The following is a 27,480-nucleotide window of genomic DNA, read 5'->3' as shown; positions in this document are numbered from 1 at the left end:
TGCTAACACACTAAACTACGATGGTGAACATGGTAAACATTATAACGGCTAAACATCAGCATGTTAGCATTATCATTGTGAGCATGGTGACATGCAGACGTTAGCATTTAGATCAAAGTACCGCTGTGCTTAAGTACAGCCTCACAGAGCTGTTAGCATGGTTGAAGACTCTTAGTCTTGTTATCCAAGAGTACACTGGTGTCATCTGGCTTCTTCATAAATTGGGGCTGGAGCAAAGAAAATGTTCCAACATCTGTATAGTCAGTGAAAAGAACTCGACACAAACAATATTGAACTAGAAGGGCACTCAGAGAGCGCAGACCTCCGCCAAGGTCAAATGCCCTATCCCGCAATGTTAACGAAAGTGAATTATAATGCGTATATCCACCCCGTGATTTGGATCCACTCCAAAATTGAATGGGTACTTTCTTGGCCGATGCTACATCCTTCCACCAATGTTTCGAGAAAATCGGAACAGTAGTTTTCTTGTAATCCTGCTGACAAACAGACAAACTGAACTGAAAACATAACCTCCGAAGCAGCGGTAACTATTAAATATCAATCCAAACCATTTCCTACACAGCAGTGAGTAGACGTTCTGTTTAGAGGAAGCCAGATTCATTCATGTTAAAACTGTCCCTTTGGTATCTTTTAGTGTGAAGCCATCAAAGACCTGGGTGGTAATGAGCATGAGCATGCTGTGTGCATTTCACTGATGCCCCGCTGCTTAATTTCAGGATACAGTTTAAATTAATTTTCGTTGCCATTTAGAGTCATTAATGTAAGAGGCTACCAAAGGAGACTGGAAACTGCTCATTTAACCATTTCCCAGTGTTAACCTTTACCCTTGAGTTATTGGAAAACTCACACGAGCCATTAAACAGTGGAATTAAATGAAATCACATCAACTGTCAGTTTCAATGGTGTAATTGCTGCTAAGTGAATCTTGAAGTCAAATATGGACAAATCTGGGACAGCGTAGAAGATGATGTGTCTTTCTGTGCCACATTCTTGCAGTGAATAAGATGTTATACTGGTCATACAGTCAAATACTAACTGGTGACCTGATCTTGAAGTCTGAACTGACTGTAAACACTCAGTACAGACAGGCTGCTTGTGTTGCTTCTTGTTTTATAAAAGAAAATAATGTTTTGCTATTTTGAAATAAGTGGTAGGATGTCCTTGAGGCTCTTCCCTCCTCAAGGAAAGAATAATGAATTTGCCCACAGTGTGACCACAGGGTGCTTAGGCCATCTGTGTCATCCCATTACTTGACTGCCAGAGCATTTAAAATATTGCATGCCCTTGGTTTACTTTAAAGATACAAGAGTTCATGGAGATTTAAACTAAAATAAGCAGAATAAGTAAAATGAGTTTGTTCTACCTTCCTTATAGCCAACGGAGCTGTTGTCAATATTTCCTGTTATAAATCATTTGGAGTTTGTTTGGCAGCACATAAACTTGCAAATCTCGGACATGTACAAATATGCTTCACTCTATAAACTCACTTGTTTATTCATTTGAATATATTGATTTCTGGAAAGCAAAAAGCCTTTTTCCAAGGTCAGCATATTTTTCTCCTTTTGCTATATGTCAATATTTTAACTGGATAAGAAAGTGAACAGATTAGTAAACAAGTTTTGCATCCAGTCTCTGCTCAGCCCTATATTATATATAGGACTATACAGTATATGAGTATAAAACATTCCTTATGCGCTGTGCCCATAAAACAGCTTATTCTTTGTGTGCTCAGCTGCTCTACATTCAACACTTTGTTGATATCACGTTTGCGTATTGCACTTCATTCTTATTTACCATAATTTATGTAGTTTGCTTTTTTATATCCATGATATGATTGTTATTACTACCTTAAAGGTACTAAACGTGATATTCACAGCATATCTATTGCCTCCACATGGCAGCTCGCAGCTAACGGTACAACAATAAAATGTAAAGTTACGTTATAATGTCTTATTTATCGCATTTCGAATGATTTGGGTCTCCTCACAAATTAAATGAAAATGCCCCACACAGGGTGCAACATACAGATAAACTTCTCTTTGCATACCCCCACTCTGACCAAAATACAATTCCAGTGTGAGTTTCAACTAATTTGCACAACCCTTTGTTGTTTCCAGCTCAGAACTATTTACTGAGAAATGAGTATGACTTTATGTTGTATTACACTAATCACTAGTCATTTTGCAGGTGAAAAAAGCACTTAAAAGTCCTCATTGCAAAGGTTATCAAAATAAAAAAGGATGTTTGTTTTAAGAACAGCGTGGAGGCCCTGAGGGACACAAACCAAAATATTAGGAGGATTTTCTTGGCAGATCCTAGAAAAGCCGGCAGCAGTTGAGATTGTTTTTTTTTCCTAATAACATACTGTATTAGAAACAGTGTGACATTAAAGGGGACTTCCTCTGCTAAGTCGTGGCAGAGGCGTACATCTAAACTGTTGTAGTGGTGCTGCCATTCAAGCAAGTTTGATGTCCTGGATTTATATCTTGACACCAGTTGATGCCATACTGCCCTCAGCCTCAGGGGGGCAGGAGTGCACCACTAGCATTATGTTTGAGAAAAGATTCAGGGCAAATATCAGCTTGAGCTTCATGTGTGGCATTAAACTGGAAACCCTACATGACATATGAGTAACACATTTAGATCATGAAAATCATAGCAACGAGGGGGATGTAGATCCATGCTGGGAAAGATTCAGCATAGTTTATAAAAATGTACTGCAAACGGACATGGATTTTCATGGTGTGTGCAGGCAGGCAGGATTAGTTACAGCTAACTCAGTGGTAAAGACAAAAAGGCAAAAGGATCTCAGTTGTAGGCCTGAGCGCCTGGGGGCAGAAGCAGAGGAGAGCATGACGATAAAACTGAACTCTGTGTGAACTGCTCCTTGGACTACATTTCCACCTCCTCTGTAGTGAGCTGCAGAGCATCTTCAGCCTCTGTTGCATCCCCCCTGAAGTGTACAGAGTGCTGTTTTTGTGTCGACACACAATGTTGTGTGTCCAAATGGCCCCAACAAGTAAGAGAGATCTCAGATAGAGTGTGAATTAACTGACCTGCTCTCTGCTCTCACTCTGGACACTTCCGAATCTGGTGTGAATAACAGCCTTAGCTGCTAGCCCCTGGTTCTATCCAGTCTTACTGGTATTCACAAACAAATGTCAAGTTATTTAACTCGAAAAACACAATGCCGGAATAAATGCAGAGTAATTTGTATCTGTAAATCTCTATCTGTGTCTGGGCCTCTGATTTACAACTCGTACGTCATCATTTGTACATCAACGTAGCATTTTTCAAAGGAAATGTGTGGATTCTTTTGAGACTGTTGATATAACACGAATAAAACACCACAAAGTAAGAAGTAATCAGCTCGTAGCCTACTTGTCTGTATGTTAAATAATTTGCTGTAACATTAATTCCACACAAGCTTCAGATTGGTCAGCTCTTTACTCTAAACATTAACGCATATGCTCGTCAGCTTTCACATGTACGTATCCAGTCATATAGTCGAATTATCAGTTATACATTTGTTTTTCTCTGTGGAATCCAAAATGTTGCATTAGCACCTTCTACTAGAGATCACTGGCTCTTCCCTACACTTGTGAATTTTGTGTGAGACACAACGGCATGTTAAAACAGTCTCAGTGATGTTTTAGTAAAAATATGAAAATGTATTTGTACAACTGTTGTGTTTATTTACAAATTATGACATACAAGTTGTAAATTAGAGGCACAGATACAGATACAAATCACTCTGCATTGTGTTTTATGGGACACGAGTCACGTTACATTTTACAAGTCACATGCTCACTGTATTTGTGCATTTTGTGTGAAAACAGCAAAGTAAAAGAGTCTCAAAACAATCCACACAAGCAGGTGAAGATTCACAAATATATTTCCTTTGAAAAATGCTACGTTGATGTACAAATGATGATATACGAGTTGATCAGAGGCCCAGATACAGATAGAGATTTACAGATACAAATCACTGCATTTATTTGTGCATTGTGTTTCACGAGTTACATAATTTGACATTTGTTTGTGAATACCTATAAGACTGTTTTGACACCATACAGTTCAGCCGTCGCCATGAGCGCCGTGTGGAGTCTATAGATATGCTCTGAATATTGAATTTAGCACCTAATTAAGGGATGTGACAAATGAGATCAATCATTCTGAAAATTAAATGTTTTTAAATTTAGAATTTTCAGTTTCTCCATTACTTTTAATTCAGTAAAATTCTAAAGTGGTATCAAGACAGGGATAGCAATTCAGCCATAAACTGGCTTATTTTAGAGCCTTTCTGTGCCAATATATGCTCAATTTCAACCTCTGATTGCTTGATGAGATAGGCCTACTTTAACAGGTTTTGGTAAAAAACATTCTATTTCTAATTCTAATTTAATTCGAAAAACGAACTGATCAAAAATTACATAATGAAATCAGTCTCATTCCTTTGAAGCCACACAAAGGACGGCCAGCAGCATTAGTAATTAGCATTAGCATCAATAAATTAGTGTTGGAATTTGAAGTGTCTTTGATTGAGCAACAGCCATGAAAACTGCAATGACTGCAAATAGTTTTATGGTTTTGCTGCTTTACTAAGTTGGTTCACCCAAACTTACAAACCTGATATCCAACATGCCACCAATCCTCATGAATAAACAAAGCTCCTTGTCCAAATCCTGTTCAGAGGTCATACGCAATATCTGTCACTCCATAGACAGCTCACACAACCCGTCAGTCATTTCAATCACACCTGTATGTAACGGGTACGACTTAACAGTTACTTGAGATTTTTTTATCAATGCATTTTATAAAACCGAAGATCATTTCCAAGAACTTACTGCATTATGTGAAGTACCTTAAAGGGGACATATCATGCTCATTTTCAGGTTCATACTTGTATTTTGGGTTTCTACTAGAACATGTTTACATGCTTTGATGTTTCATTATCTTCCTCATACTGTCTGTCTGAATATACCTGTATCCACCCTCTGTCTGCCTCCCGACAAAGCCCAGTCTGTTCTGATTGGCTTGTGAGAAAAATATGCTGCACCTTTGCAAAGGTAGTTTTCAAGCCGTGGGCGGTGTATTCTAATGAGCCTGCATGTGACATAGGAAGAGGAGCCCTATTTGAATAGTTTGTTGACTCACATGTCACATCTGATCTAGACAGCCCAAAAAAAGCTGACTGGGTTGTCTTATTTCACAGTTTGTGGGTTGGTAGGAACTCCAGATGACCAAATGTATGAGCGCAAGAACTGAAAAAGTACTATTGACACACTAATATAGTTTCCAACATTACAACATATGTTGTAATGTTGGAAACTATACTAGTGTGTCAATATGTCTATGATACATGAGCAAACCCTGCTCTGCCCCTGATGAGAGGAGGAAGAGAGACTTTGCTTTGGGTGTTATTGATGACAAACATTGACAGAGGAAAATTGTAAAATACAAAACACTCTACGGCCTTTTATTCTCAAAATGAGAACGATCACACAGTTAAATAGCAGCAGAAGCATAAACACACAGTTAATTACTTCTAGTTCCTGTTTCATACCGTGTCAAATATTTGCTGTTTGCTATTGTTGCTTTACTGGAAACTCATGCAAGGAACTAGAAAGCAAACTTAACAACAACAGCACAGGAGGTGACAAATATGCAAAGACACAACACTGTTCAAAACCACGTCAAGCATTTAGAACTGTAGCTTTCACAGTTTGTTTTGTATGCAAACAACACTTAAGGTAGGAGATAGTATTTTATGATATTGAAGAGATTATAAGAGAGCAGGACAGTGAAACACTGGAGAAACCAAGTTTTCTTATTGTTGCTTTATCTGGGTTATTCCCCCGGCCAAGATCAGTTCCTGATTGAGTAAGTGAATAAGTGAATATAAGGCCATGTGCCTCCCTTCCTCTTTCACTCGCCGATTGTTTACAGTCCGACTGACACATCAAGAAGAACCTGAAAAACTGCTGCTCCGGGTAAGAGCGGGTGTATTTTCACTGTATTGGGGTCAAATTTACAAATATATTCTGTTTCTTATATTTGTTCTCAAAGATTAATCTTTCTAATGATGGTCCAAATATTTACCACATTTACCTCAATGTGTGAAGAATTGAATTGTAGTATCTGGAAAGGTTCTTTGCAAAGGAGTACATTCCAGTAAGGATAAACTGTCCTAAAGTTTCCACTTCTGCTTCCTTTGCAGTGTTAAACATATTTGTTGAAGATTTAAGAGGCTGCAATGCAGATTAAGAAAGATGTACCTAATAGTTTGTGCATTGCCGGTGTTGCTAATGTTTTGAGATGTACAATTAGATTAGATATAACTACTTTCGGAATTAAGTGCTGTTATAGTCAGAGATAGATGATGAGTGTTTTTGGTGACCAGTAGTGAATTATGGTTTCTCTTTGATAAGCAGCTCTTTTACCACATGGGAACTTCATTAAGAGAGCTTTCCACCGGCAGTCACATGACTTACATTTTGTCAATTCCATCTGTCTATATCTGTCTGTTCATAAACATGTTCAGAGCCTAAATCTGTCAATTCAAACAGGCAACATACTTAAGTTCAAGCAACATCAACAGAAAACCAAAAAAGAACTAGATAAAATAATATAGATTGTTTCCTACACAACCGATGGAGCTCTTGATTGTGGAAAGAAAAAGCATGTGATAGCCAAATAATTTGCAGACACATGACATATTGCAATTGTGTCTGGAAACGCCATGACTTGAATGTTCAAAAAAGTGGATTTTCCATCTGTAAAATCTTTTCAAATGTCCATATTCAAAACGGACAAATATAGCGGACTGGTCCTTTAATCTCAGCCTAATTTAATAAAAGTCCGGCTTGTCTGCTGAATTATCAGGGGTCATGTGGTTTCTTCAGCACTGACAGTCAGCTCTTTCACAGGCCTCCACTGAAGCAGGACTCCTCAACCCAAGGCTGCAGTGGAAATTTACACAAGAACTGTACTTATGCTACTTTATACTTATACCTCACTACATTTCAGAGGGAAATATTGCACTTTTTACGTTTATTTGCAGTGGAGTTACTTATCAGATTAAGATTTTATATTCAAAAACATATCATAAGCTTATAAGATACGATATATTGTTAAAGGTTAAACCAGTTGTTTCCAAAAATCATGGCTTGTGACCGCTTACAAACACACAGTGTCTAGTTGGGGCTTCTTGTCACATTTCGGATTTTAATGAATTGTTAATCACAGGGCCCATTTTTCGAGTACTTTTACTTTTTATACTTGAAGTATATTGTGTTGCAACTGTATTTTTACCTACGTAGGATTTTGAACTCAAAAAATGGACTTGTAATGGAATATTTTTACATTAATATATTGGTATATTTGCTTAAGTAAAGTAATCTAAGTACTTCTTCTTCCACTTCCACACAATTGACTTCCCTGTGGCTCTTCAGGTTTTCATGTTTTCACATTGCTTGAAAAATAACTAACAAACTATATATGCAACCTATAGGTTATCTTAGATGGTCTTGATCATAGAGAGTAGTAAATGTTGACATTAATTAAAAAAGAAGGGGCTGTGCTTTAACAAGAAGCCACTGACATAAGAAAATTATAATCATCTTCTATGAATGGGATATATCAGTGAATAAGAAACCAGTAATAAAAGGGGAAAAAAAGAACTCCTCTAAAAGAGGAAGCCTTAATTTATTGCTTGCAGAACGGCAAACATGTCAACCACGCAAAAGCAGAAACTTTGCTTGGTTTATGGTGTCATGTTCATTAAAAAAGACGAAGAGAGTTTTGCTGATGATCTTGTCCTTTTTGTCTCCCAACAGTCAAGATGGTCCTGTGCTGTTGGCTGGCTCTGGTGGCTTTAATCCCTATGACCTTAAGCATCAATCCTGGGGTGAAGGTCAGGCTAACAGGAAAAGGCCTTGAATATGGTAAGGTTTGCAGCACGCTTCCTCTTTCAGTTGGAAAGCCACCGATGTCTCCAGAGTTTCATCATCAAATTTCCTTGCCTTTTACTAGGCAGACAACTGGGGATGGCTTCCATCCAGCAGAAACTCAAAACCATCAAAGTCCCAGATATATCAGGGAAAGAAAGGGTGTCTCCCATTGGCAAAGTCAAGTACAGCCTGTCAAAGTAAGGCACCAGTTTATTCAACACTCCTGGGGATTCTGTAGGGAACTGAGATACTTAAGGTGTCTTTACAAACATGCAATTATGTTGTCTCTTCCAGTATGCAAATAGTGGACGTGGGATTGCCAAAGTCTGCGCTGGATCTGGTGCCAGGGACTGGTGTCAAACTGTCCATTGGTAACGCCTTCCTCCGTATGCACGGAAACTGGAGGGTCAAGTACCTCCGAATAATGTGAGTCAGAAAAGATTTCTTCCTCATCCAGTGCAGTTAAATCCATTTTATGATATTTCTGCTGCAGCAGTGACTCCTCTCTCTTAACAGAAAGGACCGTGGCTCTTTTGATTTGAATGTCAATGATCTCACTATCACAACAACTATTGCCATCAAGAGTGATGCGACAGGCCGACCTGTGGTCAGCAGTGTCAACTGTGCGGCCACTGTCGGCAGTGCGAAGATCAAATTCCACGGTGGAGCCAGGTAAAAAAGAAACCCTGCTGTGCACTACGTTTGAACCCATATGAGGGAATGTAATGTGAGGTTTGTTTCATGCTTGACACACTGTCCTAACTACTGTGATTGCTTTTTGTTTCAGCTGGCTGTACAATCTCTTCAGAAAGTTCGTTAATAAGGCTATACGAAATGCACTGCAGAAACAGGTGAGGGCAAACCAGCCTTATACACACTGTTTTATCATCACCCTCCGTCTCTGGGGTTATCTTATCTAAGTTCCTTATTTTACCACCAGGGATCCTCCTAAATGCAGCTAAAAGTTTACAATGGAAAAGACTCTATTGCAAGTTCAACTACTCCATTCAAATTCATACTTAAAGGAGCAGTGTGTAGGATTTAGTGGCATCTAGTGGTGAGGTTGCAGGCTGCAACCAACTGAATACCCCCCCACCCCTTTCCAAGTGTGTACCTACAGTGGCCTTCAGGTTCATTCGTGCCACCAAATTCAAGCTGCCACTTTAAAGTAAAACCGTAAAAGGCCCTCTCCAGAGCCAGAGTTTGGTTTGACCGTTCAAACGCGGCTGTACAACATGGCGGACTCCCTATATAGATATGAAGGGCTCATTCTAAGCTAAAGAAATCGCAACCATTCTTAGTTTCAGGTGATTATACACTCATGAAAACATAGTTATAAATATTATATTCCATTTCTGCCAATAGATCGCCCTAAATCCAACACATTGGTCTTCTACATATGGATTTGAATACAGACTTATTAACAGCAAAATGTACTTAAAGTTTCAGAAGAAAAAAATTGCAGAAAAATGGCCCTTTTGAGTTTTCTATATTAGATTGTTAGGAAAGAAGAACACAACGTTCTGATACACAAATCTGTTTTCATTTTTGGAAATATTGAAATATTGGATAATTTGACCTCTTTAGGCCTCAAACAGTTATTTAAATGAAACCATGTGAGATGTTTAGAGGAAAAATCAGTCTTTGGTAGAGCTGCAAACAACTCATAGACATCTGAAACATGTGACAAGGAAACCCAACTAGAAACTGGTTTTATGTCAGAGCTCAGAAGCCAAAATGGGTTAGACACCACTGGTTTAATCTTTAACAATATGTTGTTTTTTATAAGCTTAGTGAGTGTGTTTTTTATGTTAAGTGCTATTTTTTAAAGTAACAATAGCTATCAGATAAATGTAGTGAAGTAAAAAGTACAGTATGTCCCTCTGAAATGTAGTGAAGTATAATTCAGCCAGTCTCAGGATGTTTCGGGAATACAGCCACTTCAGAAAATATTCCTGGTATGATCGGAAGTTCTCAAAGAGACTGCAAATCTTTATGATCTGACAAAAAAAGATCAGTATCAGAGTCAGTCAGTATCTCCATTTACTCTTCTAACTAGGGCTGTCAAAGTTAACGCGATAATAGCACTTGAAGGCAAATTAATTTTAATGCCACTAATTTCTTTAACGCAGATTTTTAGATTGTAGCGGGCTCAGATTTAAAGCTAGAGAGAAGATACTGCTATCATATGAAACTAAAACCTAAAGAATCCATTGGTACCAACCGTGTCATACTAGCGTAGGGAAGGAGGCTAAATAACGCTCCAAACTTACGCTAAATTTTGGTGAGGAAAAACTGGTATGGGCATTTTCAAAGGGGTCCCTTGACCTCTGACATCCAGATCAGTGAATGTAAATGGGTTCTATGGGTACCCACGAGTCTCCCCTTTACAGACGTGCCCTCTTTATGATAATCACATGCAGTTTGGGGCAAGTCATAGTCAAGTCAGCACACTGACACACTGACAGCTGTTGTTGCCTGTTGGGCTGCAGTTTGCCAAGTGAGCATATTTTTTATGCTAAATGCAGTACCTGTGAGGGTTTCTGGACAATATCTGTCACTGTTTTGTGTTGTTAATTGATTTCCAATAATAAATATATACATACATTTACATAAAGCAGCATATTTGTCCACTCCCATGTTGATAAGAGTATTAAATACTAGACAAATCACGATTAATTATTTGAATTGCTTGATAGCCCTACTAATAACATTAAATAAAGTTAGACATCATCACAACATAGTGGTAATTGTGGATGAGGAAGTTATTCCTCTGCAGTTGGTTTTCTGATACCAGCTGGTTCTTTTAAGAATTGTTTTCTCTAGTCATAAATCCACTGAGTGAGTCTGGGAATGTTTCTGGTCTTTTTTGTTGCAGATGTGCCCTCTGGTGGCCAATGCAGTTTCTGATCTGAACCCTCAGTTGAAAACTCTGAATGGTAAAACATAGTCTTTATGTCAAATATTTGGATGTTTCATTGATGCTGAATATATGAGAGACTTTCTACCTAACTGCAGTTTTAGCCAAGGTGGACCAGTATGCAGAGATTGAATATTCCATGGTGTCATCGCCCACAGTGTCAAACTCTTGTATTGACTTCAGCTTGAAGGTAAAGTGTATATCATTACACTGTACATTTTATATATCTGAAGCTTCAGTTTAGTTATAAAGAAACAAACAATCATGCTCATGTCCCACTCTGCTTTTCTTTGTCATTTAGGGTGAATTTTACAACATCGGGAAGCATCAGGAGCCTCCGTTCTCCCCCGCAGCCTTCTCCCTGCCGCCCCAGATCAACAACATGTTGTATATCGGCGTGTCTGCCTTCACTATCAACTCTGCAGCCTTCGTCTACAACACAGCTGGAGCCCTCAGCCTGTACATCACTGATGACATGGTGAGCTGCATCCTCCTGATTCCCTCATCGGTCTACTTTCATGACGTCACAGTTTACACGCACAAAGTATTCTGTTATTTTGCCCTCATTACCGAAAAAGACAATATTCCTACTAAGATGTTTATATGGCTGATGAAAATGAATATTCCAATAATATTCCTGTTTACATGCAGACGTGCATACTCCGATTAATGTAATCGGTGGCGGACTTGTTTGACAGTGCGAACACAGCCTCCCCCTTTCATTAATGTTACTTCAACCAACTTCTTGAAAAGGTCGGCGTAGTGATATTTGAGCATAACCAAAAACCTGTTGATATCCAAGTCTTTCATAATGTTTAAAAGTAGATGTTTCTCCTTCTCACTAGAGCAGCCCAGCCGCACAGCAGTTCATGAAATAGTCACTAAATTCAACGTATTGATTCACGTACGTAGACAAGAATTTCACATTTTCGTGATGGTCAGCACAAAATCAGTTTGTATGTAATCCACATAATTGTGAACCGGGAAGTATAAAGAGTGGCAAACGCTGCGTAGGGAGGACGTCGAGGTTGGTCAAAAAACACAGGACTTTCGCCCAGGAGACCAGTGTGAAACCTCAAGCCAAAGTTGATTTATTTGTCACGTGACTTCCGTACCTAAGTTACCCAAACCACGATCTTTTCCTAAACCTAACTAAGTAGTTTTGTTGCCTAAGCCTAACCAAGTTGATCTTTTCCTAAGCCTAACTAAGTTGTTTTATTTTGAAAAGACCAGACCGGAAATTGACACGTGCACCACATGTTACTGGACATTCGCAGGAAAACACACTCAAAATACATTGTTGAAAGTCGCGCTGAGCGTCACAAAAAAAAGGAAATTCATGTCTATGTACAAAAATTAAATAGATTAATTTTCGTGACTATTTCGCTAACTGCCGTGAGACTGTGTTGACCCAAAACGTAGGCTTTTCTTTTGTGCATGCATCTCTGGAAACTGTTGGCTCGTTGGTTTGTGTACAACGTACAAAGCTGGCTGTAAACGGGCAAGAGGGCGTTTGTCGCAACCTGACGTTTAAAAACCCCAAGTGAGATGCATATTCCGAATGCGCTGCATACATGTCCAAAGAATGCTCCTAAAACCATATAACACATGTCTTAATCGGAAAATGCTCCATTAGGAATTAGGCCTAATTCAGAATATCCAAACAGAATATGCTGTTTACATGACCCATATCAAATTCTGAATAATAGTGGTATATTAGTGTGCATGTAAACGTAGTCACTGATCTACAACCTTTCTGGCTCTGTCACAACAGATCCCACAAGCATCTCCCATCCGACTCAACACCAGAACGTTTGGAGCCTTCATCCCGCAGGTGACAAACACATTCCACTGATTTTGTAAGAAGCATCGTCTTCAGTGGCATTTTGTCAGCTATTTATGGGTGTATTTTCAGGTTGCCAAGCGTTTCCCAGGACTGATGATGAAACTACTGGTGAAGACGGTGAAAAACCCTGTCATCACTTTTGAACCCAACAACGTGACAGTTCAGGCCACTAGCACAGTGACGGCCTACGCTATCCAACCCAACACCGCACTTTCACCGCTCTTTGTCCTAAACTTGGTAGGTCACACATCTGGTATGATAAAAAAAAAAGCCATTTGTGTGGTTCGGAGAAGGTAACTTTCTCACAATTTTGTCTTTACAGGAGACGAGTGTCAGCGCCCGAGTGTTTGTCAGTGGAATGAGGCTGGCCGGAGCTGTCACCCTAAACAAGTGAGTTACTAAAACATCACTACTTGTTCTCTGAAGAGAAAAATGGGGCCAAAAGGTCCTGGTAGAAAATGAAAATCACAGTCTAATTTTGCCTAATTTGCACAGAATGGCTCTGACCCTGAGGACAAGCTCTGTGGGAGAGTTTCAGGTGAGAACTGTCTTCTAACACGAGACACAGTGTGCACCATCATTACCAGCATAACAAACTAACCCTAACCCTAACCTGCAGGTCAGATCCCTCGACAGCATCTTCCAAGTGGTCCTCAAAGTTGTTGTGATACCTATACTGAACGGTGAGTTCTTGCATTTTTCAGTTTCTACTCAATGTCATGTACTGTAATCTGCAGCTCCTCTCGGCTTTACAGAGCTTAAAAATGAGTTTCAGCTCAGTGTTTAGCTGTCTGGCGCACAACTTTACTGTTTCAGTTCACTCTCACTGCTCTTATATCATCGTTTTCGGCCGCAGCAGCAGCTGTTTTCAGGGGGGAGAAAAAACAATTTACACTACCTGCTCAGCATATAACAGCAGACAGACACAGCTAGACACTAGCGGGTGAACATAGTGGAGCATTTAGCAGCTAAAATGACAGACTTTTTCCCCTCAGGAGTTACAAGAGACCAAAAACAGAGCTAGAAGAGAGTGAATATTGGACTTACATTCATCAGGTGGCCAGAAACATGACTCCAAAATGAATGATAATGCTGTTCCATAACTGCTGGATGTGTAAATAACTGTTCATCATGTAATGTCAATATTGTTTTCACAACTTATTTCTGCTGTCCCCAAGTGGCCAAAAAAATCAGTTATTGCATGTTTAACTAAAAACAGAGAGCCAAACTCGGTTGCCCTTTTTAACCAACTTTGTATTTATTAACATCATATTTATATTTTGTCCTTTTCATTGTAATTATATTGAACCATTAATTGTCCTCTTATCTTCAAGTTCATTTTGATCTTGTGTTGTACTTTTTGTATTTATTTTTTATGTTTATCTACTATTTGATGATTCTTGTTTTATGTTTTATGTTTACTTTGAGCTGCATTTAATGCACAACATGCGTTATATAATTAAAACTCAATATAAAACCCCTGCTAATAATATCACTATGTTTGGATTTTTGTGACTAGTTCATCTAAATGTATGAATTTTGCTTCATAGTTCAACTTGCGAAGGGATACCCACTTCCTACACTTGGAAAGATGAACCTCTTGAACACTGAGCTTCAGGTCCTGAAGGTCAGAGACTGGATGTTTTCTATAAAACAGCATGTTTATTTATTTATATGACAGGGATTTTAAAGTCAAAGCTGTTATCAACTGCTGTTTATATATTTTTTTTATTTCTTTTCAAGGACTATATGCTGATTGGGACGGATGTTCAGTTCACGGGTTGAATGGCATTTCTGGAAACTCCCAGGATTCATTTCTGCATTGGGGCATGCAACCATGAAGGCAATCACAGCCAGAGTTCAACTACCTGACGGACAGATTTCAAAGAACAAACTGAATGATGCACAAATATTGCTTCTACGAGAAATGCATATTTCCTGTTTGTACTTAGATATCACCTGAGGTTTTTATCATTTTTCTGTTCTTTATACTATTTTTCTGGGGTTTTTTTACAGACCAAGTTTTCCATATAAAATGCGATGGGGGCAGTGAACCTTTCCAATAGGGTTACTGCAGTCATGTCACTACAGGACAGTCTGCAGGAAACGGTTCACTGTTGTCACCACAATCATCTTTTTTGAAATAACATGCTCCTTCCAAAGCAAATCACAGCACTTTCTACTGCTGACTTTAGGAAAAATAATTTCTCAAAGTTTCTGACCTGCTAGCTTACAGAGCGATTCTACAAATGTGCTGATCCTTCACATTTTTGCTGCAGTTTGGAGAGTCCCATAAAAAAATGCAATGACATCAATCAAGCAACATACAAAACAAATCAGTCACTGTTGTATGTATTAAACAATTTACATCAACCAAACCGGTGTCAGCATCTTAAAGGGGTAGTGTGGATGTTTTGAGGTGGGGTTGTATGAGGTACTTATCCATATTCAGTGTATTACCTACAGTAGATGGCGGTCAGCACGCCCCAGTTTGGAGAAACAGAAGAGAATGTTCTAGCTGCAGAGCTCCAGGTTCGGGCCTATACCTCCTCCGTCGGACCCTTTCCGGTCCGGAGCTTGGATGATGTCTGAAATTAGGTACGCCAGAGACGAAGACGATCATCAGGGTACGATAGCATGCGTTAAATAGTTTGAATAAGCCACACAACCTCCACAAATAACACCAAGGTAAACTATACAACGTCAATATTTCCATATAACTGTAACTTAGCATAGCTAGCTAACATTAGCAAACTCATTACTATAAATTATAGTTATACTGAAATATGAAGGTTGTATTTTTACCTTGGTTTTATTGGAGGAGGTTGTATGGTATGGATGGAAGAAGTACTCCCACAAAATACTCAATTAAAACTCAATAAAAGCACAGAAGTATCATCAGCAAAATGTACTTGAAGTATCAAAAGAAAAAGTACTCAGTATGCAGAATGGCTCCTTTGAGTGTTATATTATTATGGAATATTATATTTGACATTTGTTTGTGAATACCTATAAGACTGTTTTGACACCATACAGTTCAGCCGTCGCCATGAGCGCCATGTGGAGTCTATAGATATGCTCTGAATATTGAATTTAGCACCTAATTAAGGGATGTGACAAATGAGATCAATCATTCTGAAAATTAAATGTTTTTAAATTTAGAATTTTCAGTTTCTCCATTACTTTTAATTCAGTAAAATTCTAAAGTGGTATCAAGACAGGGATAGCAATTCAGCCATAAACTGGCTTATTTTAGAGCCTTTCTGTGCCAATATATGCTCAATTTCAACCTCTGATTGCTTGATGAGATAGGCCTACTTTAACAGGTTTTGGTAAAAAACATTCTATTTCTAATTCTAATTTAATTCGAAAAACGAACTGATCAAAAATTACATAATGAAATCAGTCTCATTCCTTTGAAGCCACACAAAGGACGGCCAGCAGCATTAGTAATTAGCATTAGCATCAATAAATTACTGTTGGAATTTGAAGTGGCTTTGATTGAGCAACAGCCATGAAAACTGCAATGACTGCAAATAGTTTTATGGTTTTGCTGCTTTACTAAGTTGGTTCACCCAAACTTACAAAACCTGATATCCAACATGCCACCAATCCTCATGAATAAACAAAGCTCCTTGTCCAAATCCTGTTCAGAGGTCATACGCAATATCTGTCACTCCATAGACAGCTCACACAACCCGTCAGTCATTTCAATCACACCTGTATGTAACGGGTACGACTTAACAGTTACTTGAGATTTCTTTATCAATGCATTTTATAAAACCGAAGATCATTTCCAAGAACTTACTGCATTATGTGAAGTACCTTAAAGGGGACATATCATGCTCATTTTCAGGTTCATACTTGTATTTTGGGTTTCTACTAGAACATGTTTACATGCTTTGATGTTTCATTATCTTCCTCATACTATCTGTCTGAATATACCTGTATCCACCCTCTGTCTGCCTCCCGACAAAGCCCAGTCTGCTCTGATTGGCTTGTGAGAAAAATATGCTGCACCTTTGCAAAGGTAGTTCTCAAGCCATGGGCGGTGTATTCTAATGAGCCTGCATGTGACATAGGAAGAGGAGCCCTATTTGAATAGTTTGTTGACTCACATGTTTTCTGATCTAGACAGCCCAAAAAAAGCTGACTGGGTTGTCTTATTTCACAGTTTGTGGGTTGGTAGAAACTCCAGATACCCAAATGTATGAGCGCAAGAACTGAAAAAGTACTATTGACACACTAGTATAGTTTCCAACATTACAACAATATGTCAATATGTCTATGATACATGAGCAAACCCTGCTCTGCCCCTGATGAGAGGAGGAAGAGAGACTTTGCTTTGGGTGTTATTGATGACAAACATTGACAGAGGAAAATTGTAAAATACAAAACACTCTACGGCCTTTTATTCTCAAAATGAGAACGATCACACAGTTAAATAGCAGCAGAAGCATAAACACACAGTTAATTACTTCTAGTTCCTGTTTCATACCGTGTCAAATATTTGCTGTTTGCTATTGTTGCTTTACTGGAAACTCATGCAAGGAACTAGAAAGCAAACTTAACAACAACAGCACAGGAGGTGACAAATATGCAAAGACACAACACTGTTCAAAACCACGTCAAGCATTTAGAACTGTAGCTTTCACAGTTTGTTTTGTATGCAAACAACACTTAAGGTAGGAGATAGTATTTTATGATATTGAAGAGATTATAAGAGAGCAGGACAGTGAAACACTGGAGAAACCAAGTTTTCTTATTGTTGCTTTATCTGGGTTATTCCCCCGGCCAGGATCAGTTCCTGATTGAGTAAGTGAATTTAAGGCCATGTGCCTCCCTTCCTCTTTCACTCGCCGATTGTTTGCAGTCCGACTGACACATCAAGAAGAACCTGAAAAACTGCTGCTCCGGGTAAGAGCGGGTGTATTTTCACTGTATTGGGGTCAAATTTACAAATATATTCTTTTTCTTATATTTGTTCTCAAAGATTAATCTTTCTAATGATGGTCCAAATATTTACCACATTTACCTCAATGTGTGAAGAATTGAATTGTAGTATCTGGAAAGGTTCTTTGCAAAGGAGTACATTCCAGTAAGGATAAACTGTCCTAAAGTTTCCACTTCTGCTTCCTTTGCAGTGTTAAACGTATTTGTTGAAGATTTAAGAGGCTGCAATGCAGATTAAGAAAGATGTACCTAATAGTTTGTGCATTGCCGGTGTTGCTAATGTACAATTAGATTAAATATAACTACTTTCGGAATTAAGTGCTGTTATTGTCAGAGATGATGAGTGTTTTTGGTGACCAGTAGTGAATTATGGTTTCTCTTTGATAAGCAGCTCTTTTACCACATGGGAACTTCATTAAGAGAGCTTTCCACCGGCAGTCACATGACTTACATTTTGTCAATTCCATCTGTCTATATCTGTCTGTTCATAAACATGTTCAGAGCCTAAATCTGTCAATTCAAACAGGCAACATACTTAAGTTCAAGCAACATCAACAGAAAACCAAAAAAGAACTAGATAAAATAGTTTAGATTGTTTCCTACACAACCGATGGAGCTCTTGATTGTGGTAAGAAAAAGCATGTGACAGCCAAATAATTTGCAGACACATGACATATTGCAATTGTGTCTGGAAACGCCATGACTTGAATGTTCAAAAAAGTGGATTTTCCATCTGTAAAATCTTTTCAAATGTCCATATTCAAAACGGACAAATATAGCGGACTGGTCCTTTAATCTCAGCCTAATTTAATAAAAGTCCGGCTTGTCTGCTGAATTATCAGGGGTCATGTGGTTTCTTCAGCACTGACAGTCAGCTCTTTCACAGGCCTCCACTGAAGCAGGACTCCCCAACCCAAGGCTGCAGTGGAAATTTACACAAGAACTGTACTTATGCTACTTTATACTTATACCTCACTACATTTCAGAGGGAAATATTGCACTTTTTACGTTTATTTGCAGTGGAGTTACTTATCAGATTAAGATTTTATATTCAAAAACATATCATAAACTTATAAGATACGATATATTGTTAAAGGTTAAACCAGTGGTTTCCAAAAATCATGGCTTGTGACCGCTTACAAACACACAGTGTCTAGTTGGGGCTTCTTGTCACATTTCGGATTTTAATGAATTGTTAATCATTTATGAGTCACAGGGCCCATTTTTCGAGTACTTTTACTTTTTATACTTGAAGTATATTGTGTTGCAACTGTATTTTTACCTACATAGGATTTTGAACGCAAAGAAATTGACTTATAATGGAGTATTTTTACATTAATATATTGGTATATTTGCTTAAGTAAAGTAATCTAAGTACTTCTTCTTCCACTTCCACACAATTGATTTCCCTGTGGCTCTTCAGGTTTTCATGTTTTCACATTGCTTGAAAAATAACTAACAAACTATATATGCAACCTATAGGTTATCTTAGATGGTCTTGATCATAGAGAGTAGTAAATGTTGACATTAATTAAAAAAGAAGGGGCTGTGCTTTAACAAGAAGCCACTGACATAAGAAAATTATAATCATCTTCTATGAATGGGATATATCAGTGAATAAGAAACCAGTAATAAAAGGGGAAAAAAGTACTCTAAAAGAGGAAGCCTTAATTTATTGCTTGCAGAACGGCAAACATGTCAACCACGCAAAAGCAGAAACTTTGTGTGGTTTATGGTGTCATGTTCATTAAAAACAAAAAAAGAGTTTTGCTGATGATCTTGTCCTTTTATCTCCCAACAGTCAAGATGTTCCTGTGCTGTTGGCTGGCTCTGGTGGCTTTAATCCCTATGACCTTAAGCATCAATCCTGGGGTGAAGGTCAGGCTAACAGGAAAAGGCCTTGAATATGGTAAGGTTTGCAGCACGCTTCCTCTTTCAGTTGGAAAGCCACCGATGTCTCCAGAGTTTCATCATCAAATTTCCTTGCCTTTTACTAGGCAGACAACTGGGGATGGCTTCCATCCAGCAGAAACTCAAAACCATCAAAGTCCCAGATATATCAGGGAAAGAAAGGGTGTCTCCCATTGGCAAAGTCAAGTACAGCCTGTCAAAGTAAGGCACCAGTTTATTCAACACTCCTGGGGATTCTGTAGGGAACTGAGATACTTAAGGTGTCTTTACAAACATGCAATTATGTTGTCTCTTCCAGTATGCAAATAGTGGACGTGGGATTGCCAAAGTCTGCGCTGGATCTGGTGCCAGGGACTGGTGTCAAACTGTCCATTGGTAACGCCTTCCTCCGTATGCACGGAAACTGGAGGGTCAAGTACCTCCGAATAATGTGAGTCAGAAAAGATTTCTTCCTCATCCAGTGCAGTTAAATCCATTTTATGATATTTCTGCTGCAGCAGTGACTCCTCTCTCTTAACAGAAAGGACCATGGCTCTTTTGATTTGAATGTCAATGATCTCACTATCACAACAACTATTGCCATCAAGAGTGATGCGACAGGCCGACCTGTGGTCAGCAGTGTCAACTGTGCGGCCACTGTCGGCAGTGCGAAGATCAAATTCCACGGTGGAGCCAGGTAAAAAAGAAACCCTGCTGTGCACTACGTTTGAACCCATATGAGGGAATGTAATGTGAGGTTTGTTTCATGCTTGACACACTGTCCTAACTACTGTGATTGCTTTTTGTTTCAGCTGGCTGTACAATCTCTTCAAAAAGTTCGTTGATAAGGCTATACGAAATGCACTGCAGAAACAGGTGAGGGCAAACCAGCCTTATACACACTGTTTTATCATCACCCTCCGTCTCTGGGGTTATCAAAAAAAGTTTACAATGTAAAAGACTCTATTGCAAGTTCAACTAATCCATTCAAAATCATACTTGAAGGAGCAGTGTGTAGGATTTAGTGGCATCTAGTGGTGAGGTTGCAGGCTGCAACCAACTGAGTACCCCCCCACACCTTTCCAAGTGTGTATAAGAACCAACGGGGGCCTTCAGGTGCATTCGTGCCACCAAATTCAAGCTGCCACTTTAAAGTAAAACCGTAAAAGGCCCTCTCCAGAGCCAGTGTTTGGTTTGACCGTTCAAACATGGCAGTACAACATGGCGGACTCCCTATATTCTAAGCTAAAGAAAACGCAACCATTCTTAGTTTCAGGTGATTATACACTCATGAAAACAGTTATAAATATTATATTCCATTTCTGCAAATAGATCGCCCTAAATCCAACACATTGGTCTTCTACATATGGATTTGAATACAGACTTATTAACAGCAAAATGTACTTAAAGTTTCAGAAGAAAAAAATTGCAGAAAAATTGCCCTTTTGAGTTTTCTATATTAGATTGTTAATACTGATGCATCAGTGTGTACACAGCATTTTGCTAGCTGCTCGAGGTGGAGCTGATTTAACTACTTTATATACACATATGTAGTTTAGTCCAGTGGTTCCCAACATAGGGGTCGGGCCCCTCGAAAGGGTCACAAGATACATATGAGGGGCCATGAGATGATTAATGAGAGAGGAAAGAAGAACACAACGTTCTGATACACAAATCTGTTTTCATTTTTGGAAATATTGAAATATTGGATAATTTGACCTCTTTAGGCCTCAAACAGTTATTTAAATGAAACCATGTGAGATGTTTAGAGGAAAAATCAGTCTTTGGTAGAGTTGCAAACAACTCATAGACATCTGAAACATGTGACAAGGAAACCCAAATAGAAACTGGTTTTATGTCAGAGCTCAGAAGCCAAAAAGGGTTGGATACCACTGGTTTAATCTTTAACAATATGTTGTTTTTTATAAGCTTAGTGAGTGTGTTTTTTATGTTAAGTGCTATTTTTTAAAGTAACAATAGCTATCAGATAAATGGTGTGAAGTAAAAAGTACAGTATGTCCCTCTGAAATGTAGTAAAGTATAATTCAGCCAGTCTCAGGATGTTTCGGGGATACAGCCACTTCAGAAAATATTCCTGGTATGATCGGAAGCTCTCACAGAGACTGCAAATCTTTATGATCTGACAGAAAAATATATGTATCAGAGTCAGTCAGTATCTTCATTTACTCTTCTGTCTAATAACTGTGGCTGTCAAAGTTAACGCGATAATAGCATGTTAACGCCAACCAATTTTAACGCCACTAATTTCTTTAACGCATTAACGCAACTTGCAATTTTTAGGTTGTAGCGGGCTCAGATTTAAAGCTAGAGAGAAGATACTGGTGTCATATGAAACTAAAACCCAAAGAATCCATTTATCATGTCATACTAGCGTAGGGAAGGAGGCTAAATAACGCTCCAAACTTACGCTACATTTTGGTGAAGAAAAATTGGTATGGGCATTTTCAAAAGGGTCCCTTGACCTCTGACCTCCAGATGTGTGAATGTAAATGGGTTCTATGGGTACCCACGAGTCTCCCCTTTACAGACATGCCCACTTTATGATAATCACATGCAGTTTGGGGTCAAGTCATAGTCAAGTCAGCACACTGACACACTAACAGCTGTTGTTGCCTGTTGGGCTGCAGTTTGCCAAGTGAGCATATTTTTTATGCTAAATGCAGTACCTGTGAGGGTTTCTGGACAATATCTGTCACTGTTTTGTGTTGTTAACTGATTTCCAATAATAAATATATACATACATTTACATAAAGCAGCATATTTGTCCACTCCCATGTTGATAAGAGTATTAAATACTTGACAAATCTACCTTTACGATACATTCTGAACAAATTAAATATGTGCGATTAATTTGCGATTAATCATGATTAATTATTTGAATTGCTTGATAGCCCTACTAATAACATTAAATAAAGTTAGACATCATCACAACATAGTGGTAATTGTGGATGAGGAAGTTATTCCTCTGCAGTTGGTTTTCTGATACCAGCTGGTTCTTTTAAGAATTGTTTTCTCTAGTCACAAATCCACTGAGTGAGTCTGGGAATGTTTCTGGTCTTTTTTGTTGCAGATGTGCCCTCTGGTGGCCAATGCAGTTTCTGATCTGAACCCTCAGTTGAAAACTCTGAATGGTAAAACATAGTCTTTATGTCAAATATTTGGATGTTTCATTGATGCTGAATATATGAGAGACTTTCTACCTAACTGCAGTTTTAGCCAAGGTGGACCAGTATGCAGAGATTGAATATTCCATGGTGTCATCGCCCACAGTGTCAAACTCTTGTATTGACTTCAGCTTGAAGGTAAAGTGTATATCATTACACTGTACATTTTATATATCTGAAGCTTCAGTTTAGTTATAAAGAAACAAACAATCATGCTCATGTCCCAACTTTTCTGTCTCTGCTTTTCTTTGTCATTTAGGGTGAATTTTACAACATCGGGAAGCATCAGGAGCCTCCGTTCTCCCCCGCAGCCTTCTCCCTGCCGCCCCAGATCAACAACATGTTGTATATCGGCGTGTCTGCCTTCACCATCAACTCTGCAGCCTTCGTCTACAACACAGTTGGAGCCCTCAGCCTGTACATCACTGATGACATGGTGAGCTGCATCCTCCTGATTCCCTCATCGGTCTACTTTCATGACGTCACAGTTTACACGCACAAAGTATTCTGTTATTTTGCCCTCATTACCGAAAAAGACAATATTCCTACTAAGATGTTTATATGGCTGATGAAAATGAATATTCCAATAATATTCCTGTTTACATGCAGACGTGCATACTCCGATTAATGTAATCGGTGGCGGACTTGTTTGACAGTGCGAACACAGCCTCCCCCTTTCATTAATGTTACTTCAACCAACTTCTTGAAAAGGTCGGCGTAGTGATATTTGAGCATAACCAAAAACCTGTTGATATCCAAGTCTTTCATAATGTTTAAAAGTAGATGTTTCTCCTTCTCACTAGAGCAGCCCAGCCGCACAGCAGTTCATGAAATAGTCACTAAATTCAACGTATTGATTCACGTACGTAGACAAGAATTTCACATTTTCGTGATGGTCAGCACAAAATCAGTTTGTATGTAATCCACATAATTGTGAACCGGGAAGTATAAAGAGTGGCAAACGCTGCGTAGGGAGGACGTCGAGGTTGGTCAAAAAACACAGGACTTTCGCCCAGGAGACCAGTGTGAAACCTCAAGCCAAAGTTGATTTATTTGTCACGTGACTTCCGTACCTAAGTTACCCAAACCACGATCTTTTCCTAAACCTAACTAAGTAGTTTTGTTGCCTAAGCCTAACCAAGTTGATCTTTTCCTAAGCCTAACTAAGTTGTTTTATTTTGAAAAGACCAGACCGGAAATTGACACGTGCACCACATGTTACTGGACATTCGCAGGAAAACACACTCAAAATACATTGTTGAAAGTCGCGCTGAGCGTCACAAAAAAAAGGAAATTCATGTCTATGTACAAAAATTAAATAGATTAATTTTCGTGACTATTTCGCTAACTGCCGTGAGACTGTGTTGACCCAAAACGTAGGCTTTTCTTTTGTGCATGCATCTCTGGAAACTGTTGGCTCGTTGGTTTGTGTACAACGTACAAAGCTGGCTGTAAACGGGTACGTGGGCGTTTGTCGCAACCTGCCGTTTAAAAACCCCAAGTGAAATGCATATTCCGAATGCGCTGTATACATGTCCAAAGAATGCTCCTAAAACCATATAACACATGTCTTAATCGGAAAATGCTCCAATAGGAATTAGGCCTAATTCAGAATATCCAAACAGAATATGCTGTTTACATGACCCATATCAAATACTGAATAATAGTGGTATATTAGTGTGCATGTAAACGTAGTCACTGATCTACAACCTTTCTGGCTCTGTCACAACAGATCCCACAAGCATCTCCCATCCGACTCAACACCAGAACGTTTGGAGCCTTCATCCCGCAGGTGACAAACACATTCCACTGATTTTGTAAGAAGCATCGTCTTCAGTGGCATTTTGTCAGCTATTTATGGGTGTATTTTCAGGTTGCCAAGCGTTTCCCAGGACTGATGATGAAACTACTGGTGAAGACGGTGAAAAACCCTGTCGTCACTTTTGAACCCAACAACGTGACAGTTCAGGCCACTGGCACAGTGACGGCCTACGCTATCCAACCCAACACCACACTTTCACCGCTCTTTGTCCTAAACTTGGTAGGTTAGCCATCTGGTATGATAAAAAAAAAAAAAGCCATTTGTGTGGTTCGGAGAAGGTAACTTTCTCACAATTTTGTCTTTACAGGAGACGAGTGTCAGCGCCCGAGTGTTTGTCAGTGGAATGAGGCTGGCCGGAGCTGTCACCCTAAACAAGTGAGTTACTAAAACATCACTACTTGTTCTCAGAAGAGAAAAATGGGGCCAAAAGGTCCTGGTAGAAAATGAAAATCACAGTCTAATTTTGCCTAATTTGCACAGAATGGCTCTGACCCTGAGGACAAGCTATGTGGGAGAGTTTCAGGTGAGAACTGTCTTCTAACACGAGTCACAGTGTGCACCATCAGTACCAGCATAACAAACTAACCCTAACCTTAACCTGCAGGTCAGATCCCTTGACAACATCTTCCAAGTGGTCCTCAAAGTTGTTGTGATACCTCAACTGAACGGTGAGTTCTTGCATTTTTCAGTTTCTACTCAATGTCATGTACTGTAATCTGCAGCTCCTCTCGGCTTTACGGAGCTTAAAAATGAGTTTCAGCTCAGTGTTTAGCTGTCTGGCGCACAACTTTACTGTTTCAGTTCACTCTCACTGCTCTTATATCGTCGTTTTCAGGGGGGAAAAAAACAATCTACACTACCTGCTCAGCATATAACAGCAGACAGACACAGCTAGACACTAGCGGGTGAACATAGTGGAGCATTTATCAGCTTAAAAGACAGACTTTTTCCCCTCAGGAGTTACAAGAGACCAAAAACAGAGCTAGAAGAGAGTGAATATTGGACTTACATTCATCAGGTGGCCAGATATGTGACTCCAAAATGAATGATAATGTTGTTCCATAACTGCTGGATGTGTAAATAACTGTTCATCATGTAATGTCAATATTGTTTTCACAACTTGTTTCTGCTGTCCCCAAGTGGCCAAAAAAATCAGTTATTGCAGGTTTAACTAAAAACAGAGAGCCAAACTCGGTTGCCCTTTTTAAACAACTTCGTATTTATTATCATATTTATATTTTGTCCTTTTCATTGTAATTATATTGAACCATTAATTGTCCTCTTATCTTCAAGTTCATTTTGATCTTGTGTTGTACTTTTTGTATTTATTTTTTATGTTTATCTACTATTTGATGATTCTTGTTTTATGTTTTATGTTTACTTTGAGCTGCATTTAATGCACAACATGCGCTATATAATTAAAACTCAATATAAAACCCCTGCTAATAATATCACTATGTTTGGATTTTTGTGACTAGTTCATCTAAATGTATGAATTTTGCTTCATAGTTCAACTTGCGAAGGGATACCCACTTCCTACACTTGGAAAGATGAAGCTTGTGAACACTGAGCTTCAGGTCCTGAAGGTCAGAGACTGGATGTTTTCTATAAAACAGCATGTTTTTGAGCTAACTGCAGTTATTTATATGACAGAGATTTTAATGTCAAAGCTGTTATCAACTGCTTTTTATATTTTTTCTATTATTGTTTTTCAAGGACTATATGCTGATTGGGACAGATGTTCAGTTCACGGGTTGAATGGCATTTCTGGAAACTCCCAGGATTCATTTCTGCATTGGGGCATGCAACCATGAAGGCAATCACAGCCAGAGTTCAACTACCTGACGGACAGATTTCAAAGAACAAACTGAATGATGCACAAATATTACTTCTACGAGAAATGGAGATCTCCTGTTTGTATTTGGATATCACCTGAGGTTTTTATCATTTTTCTGTTCTTTTTTTTACTTGGTTTTTTACAGACCAAGTTTTCCATATAAAATGCGATGGGGGCAGTGAACCTTTCCAATAGGGTTACTGCAGTCATGTCACTACAGGACAGTCTGCAGGAAACGGTTCACTGTTGTCACTACAATCATCTTTTTTTAAATAAAATGCTCCTTCCAAAGCAAATCACAGCACTTTCTACTGCTGACTTTAGGAAAAATAATTTCTCAAAGTTTCTGACCTGCTAGCTTACAGAGCGATTCTACAAATGTGCTGATCCTTCACATTTTTGCTGCAGTTTGGAGAGTCCCATAAAAAAATGCAATGACATCAATCAAGCAACATACAAAACAAATCAGTCACTGTTGTATGTATTAAACAATTTACATCAACCAAACCGGTGTCAGCATCTTAAAGGGGTAGTGTGGATGTTTTGAGGTGGGGTTGTATGAGGTACTTATCCATATTCAGTGTATTACCTACAGTAGATGGCGGTCAGCACGCCCCAGTTTGGAGAAACAGAAGAGAATGTTCTAGCTGCAGAGCTCCAGGTTCGGGCCTATACCTCCTCCGTCGGACCCTTTCCGGTCCGGAGCTTGGATGATGTCTGAAATTAGGTACGCCAGAGACGAAGACGATCATCAGGGTACGATAGCATGCGTTAAATAGTTTGAATAAGCCACACAACCTCCACAAATAACACCAAGGTAAACTATACAACGTCAATATTTCCATATAACTGTAACTTAGCATAGCTAGCTAACATTAGCAAACTCATTACTATAAATTATAGTTATACTGAAATATGAAGGTTGTATTTTTACCTTGGTTTTATTGGAGGAGGTTGTATGGTATGGATGGAAGAAGTACTCCCACAAAATACTCAATTAAAACTCAATAAAAGCACAGAAGTATCATCAGCAAAATGTACTTGAAGTATCAAA

General features: G+C 38.8%; 2 protein-coding genes and 1 long non-coding RNA gene across 6 annotated transcripts; 2 read left to right on the top strand and 1 right to left on the bottom strand.

Annotated features, from left to right (window-relative positions):
• Positions 1–5,885: 5,885 nt before the first annotated feature.
• On the top strand, positions 5,886–15,117 carry LOC141773126 (bactericidal permeability-increasing protein-like). Of its 2 annotated transcripts, XM_074644946.1 has the most exons (17): positions 5,952–6,014; positions 6,951–7,009; positions 7,860–7,967; positions 8,056–8,170; positions 8,268–8,399; positions 8,490–8,645; positions 8,761–8,824; positions 10,852–10,912; positions 10,992–11,083; positions 11,195–11,371; positions 12,668–12,727; positions 12,809–12,976; positions 13,062–13,129; positions 13,235–13,277; positions 13,359–13,422; positions 14,290–14,366; positions 14,483–15,117. In XM_074644946.1, the coding sequence occupies exons 3-17, from the start codon at positions 7,865–7,867 to the stop codon at positions 14,522–14,524; spliced, it is 1,422 nt and encodes a 473-aa protein (XP_074501047.1). In that variant the 5' UTR covers positions 5,952–6,014; positions 6,951–7,009; positions 7,860–7,864; the 3' UTR covers positions 14,525–15,117. The 2 variants fall into 2 exon arrangements, with proteins under 2 accessions (XP_074500958.1, XP_074501047.1); XM_074644857.1 differs by lacking the exon at positions 6,951–7,009 and having other exon boundaries at positions 5,886–6,014.
• On the bottom strand, positions 14,579–26,663 carry LOC141773419 (uncharacterized). Its single transcript, XR_012595112.1, has 2 exons — positions 26,522–26,663; positions 14,579–14,718 (listed from the first exon to the last, which is right to left on the bottom strand). It is a non-coding gene; the product is annotated as an uncharacterized LOC141773419 (long non-coding RNA).
• On the top strand, positions 17,564–26,933 carry LOC141773219 (bactericidal permeability-increasing protein). 3 transcript variants are annotated; one of them, XM_074645068.1, is made up of 18 exons: positions 17,597–17,656; positions 17,884–17,905; positions 18,597–18,637; positions 19,494–19,601; positions 19,690–19,804; positions 19,902–20,033; positions 20,124–20,279; positions 20,395–20,458; positions 22,674–22,734; positions 22,814–22,905; positions 23,027–23,203; positions 24,500–24,559; positions 24,641–24,808; positions 24,897–24,964; positions 25,070–25,112; positions 25,194–25,257; positions 26,099–26,175; positions 26,306–26,933. In XM_074645068.1, exons 4-18 carry the CDS (start codon positions 19,499–19,501, stop codon positions 26,345–26,347), a joined length of 1,422 nt encoding a protein of 473 aa, XP_074501169.1. In that variant the 5' UTR covers positions 17,597–17,656; positions 17,884–17,905; positions 18,597–18,637; positions 19,494–19,498; the 3' UTR covers positions 26,348–26,933. The 3 variants fall into 3 exon arrangements, with proteins under 3 accessions (XP_074501260.1, XP_074501332.1, XP_074501169.1); XM_074645231.1 differs by lacking the exon at positions 17,884–17,905 and having other exon boundaries at positions 17,596–17,656; positions 18,579–18,637; XM_074645159.1 differs by lacking the exons at positions 17,884–17,905; positions 18,597–18,637 and having other exon boundaries at positions 17,564–17,656.
• The last annotated feature ends 547 nt before the right edge of the window (positions 26,934–27,480 follow it).

The sequence above is a fragment of the Sebastes fasciatus genome, chromosome 1 (assembly GCF_043250625.1).
Source record: "Sebastes fasciatus isolate fSebFas1 chromosome 1, fSebFas1.pri, whole genome shotgun sequence".
In the NCBI taxonomy this organism is placed as follows: Eukaryota; Metazoa; Chordata; class Actinopteri; order Perciformes; family Sebastidae; genus Sebastes; species Sebastes fasciatus.
This window is presented reverse-complemented; position numbering and strand designations above follow the sequence as displayed.

Coding starts and splice junctions, on each gene's coding strand:
- LOC141773126 (XM_074644857.1), top strand. CDS start 7,865: ATGGTCCTGTGCTGTTGGCTGGCTCTGGTGGCTTTAATCCCTATGACC. Junction 12,977..13,061: donor CGCTCTTTGTCCTAAACTTG/GTAGGTCACACA, acceptor TTGTCTTTACAG/GAGACGAGTGTCAGCGCCCG. Junction 13,278..13,358: donor GCTCTGTGGGAGAGTTTCAG/GTGAGAACTGTC, acceptor CCTAACCTGCAG/GTCAGATCCCTCGACAGCAT.
- LOC141773219 (XM_074645159.1), top strand. CDS start 19,499: ATGTTCCTGTGCTGTTGGCTGGCTCTGGTGGCTTTAATCCCTATGACC. Junction 20,280..20,394: donor AAATTCCACGGTGGAGCCAG/GTAAAAAAGAAA, acceptor TTTTTGTTTCAG/CTGGCTGTACAATCTCTTCA. Junction 24,809..24,896: donor CGCTCTTTGTCCTAAACTTG/GTAGGTTAGCCA, acceptor TTGTCTTTACAG/GAGACGAGTGTCAGCGCCCG.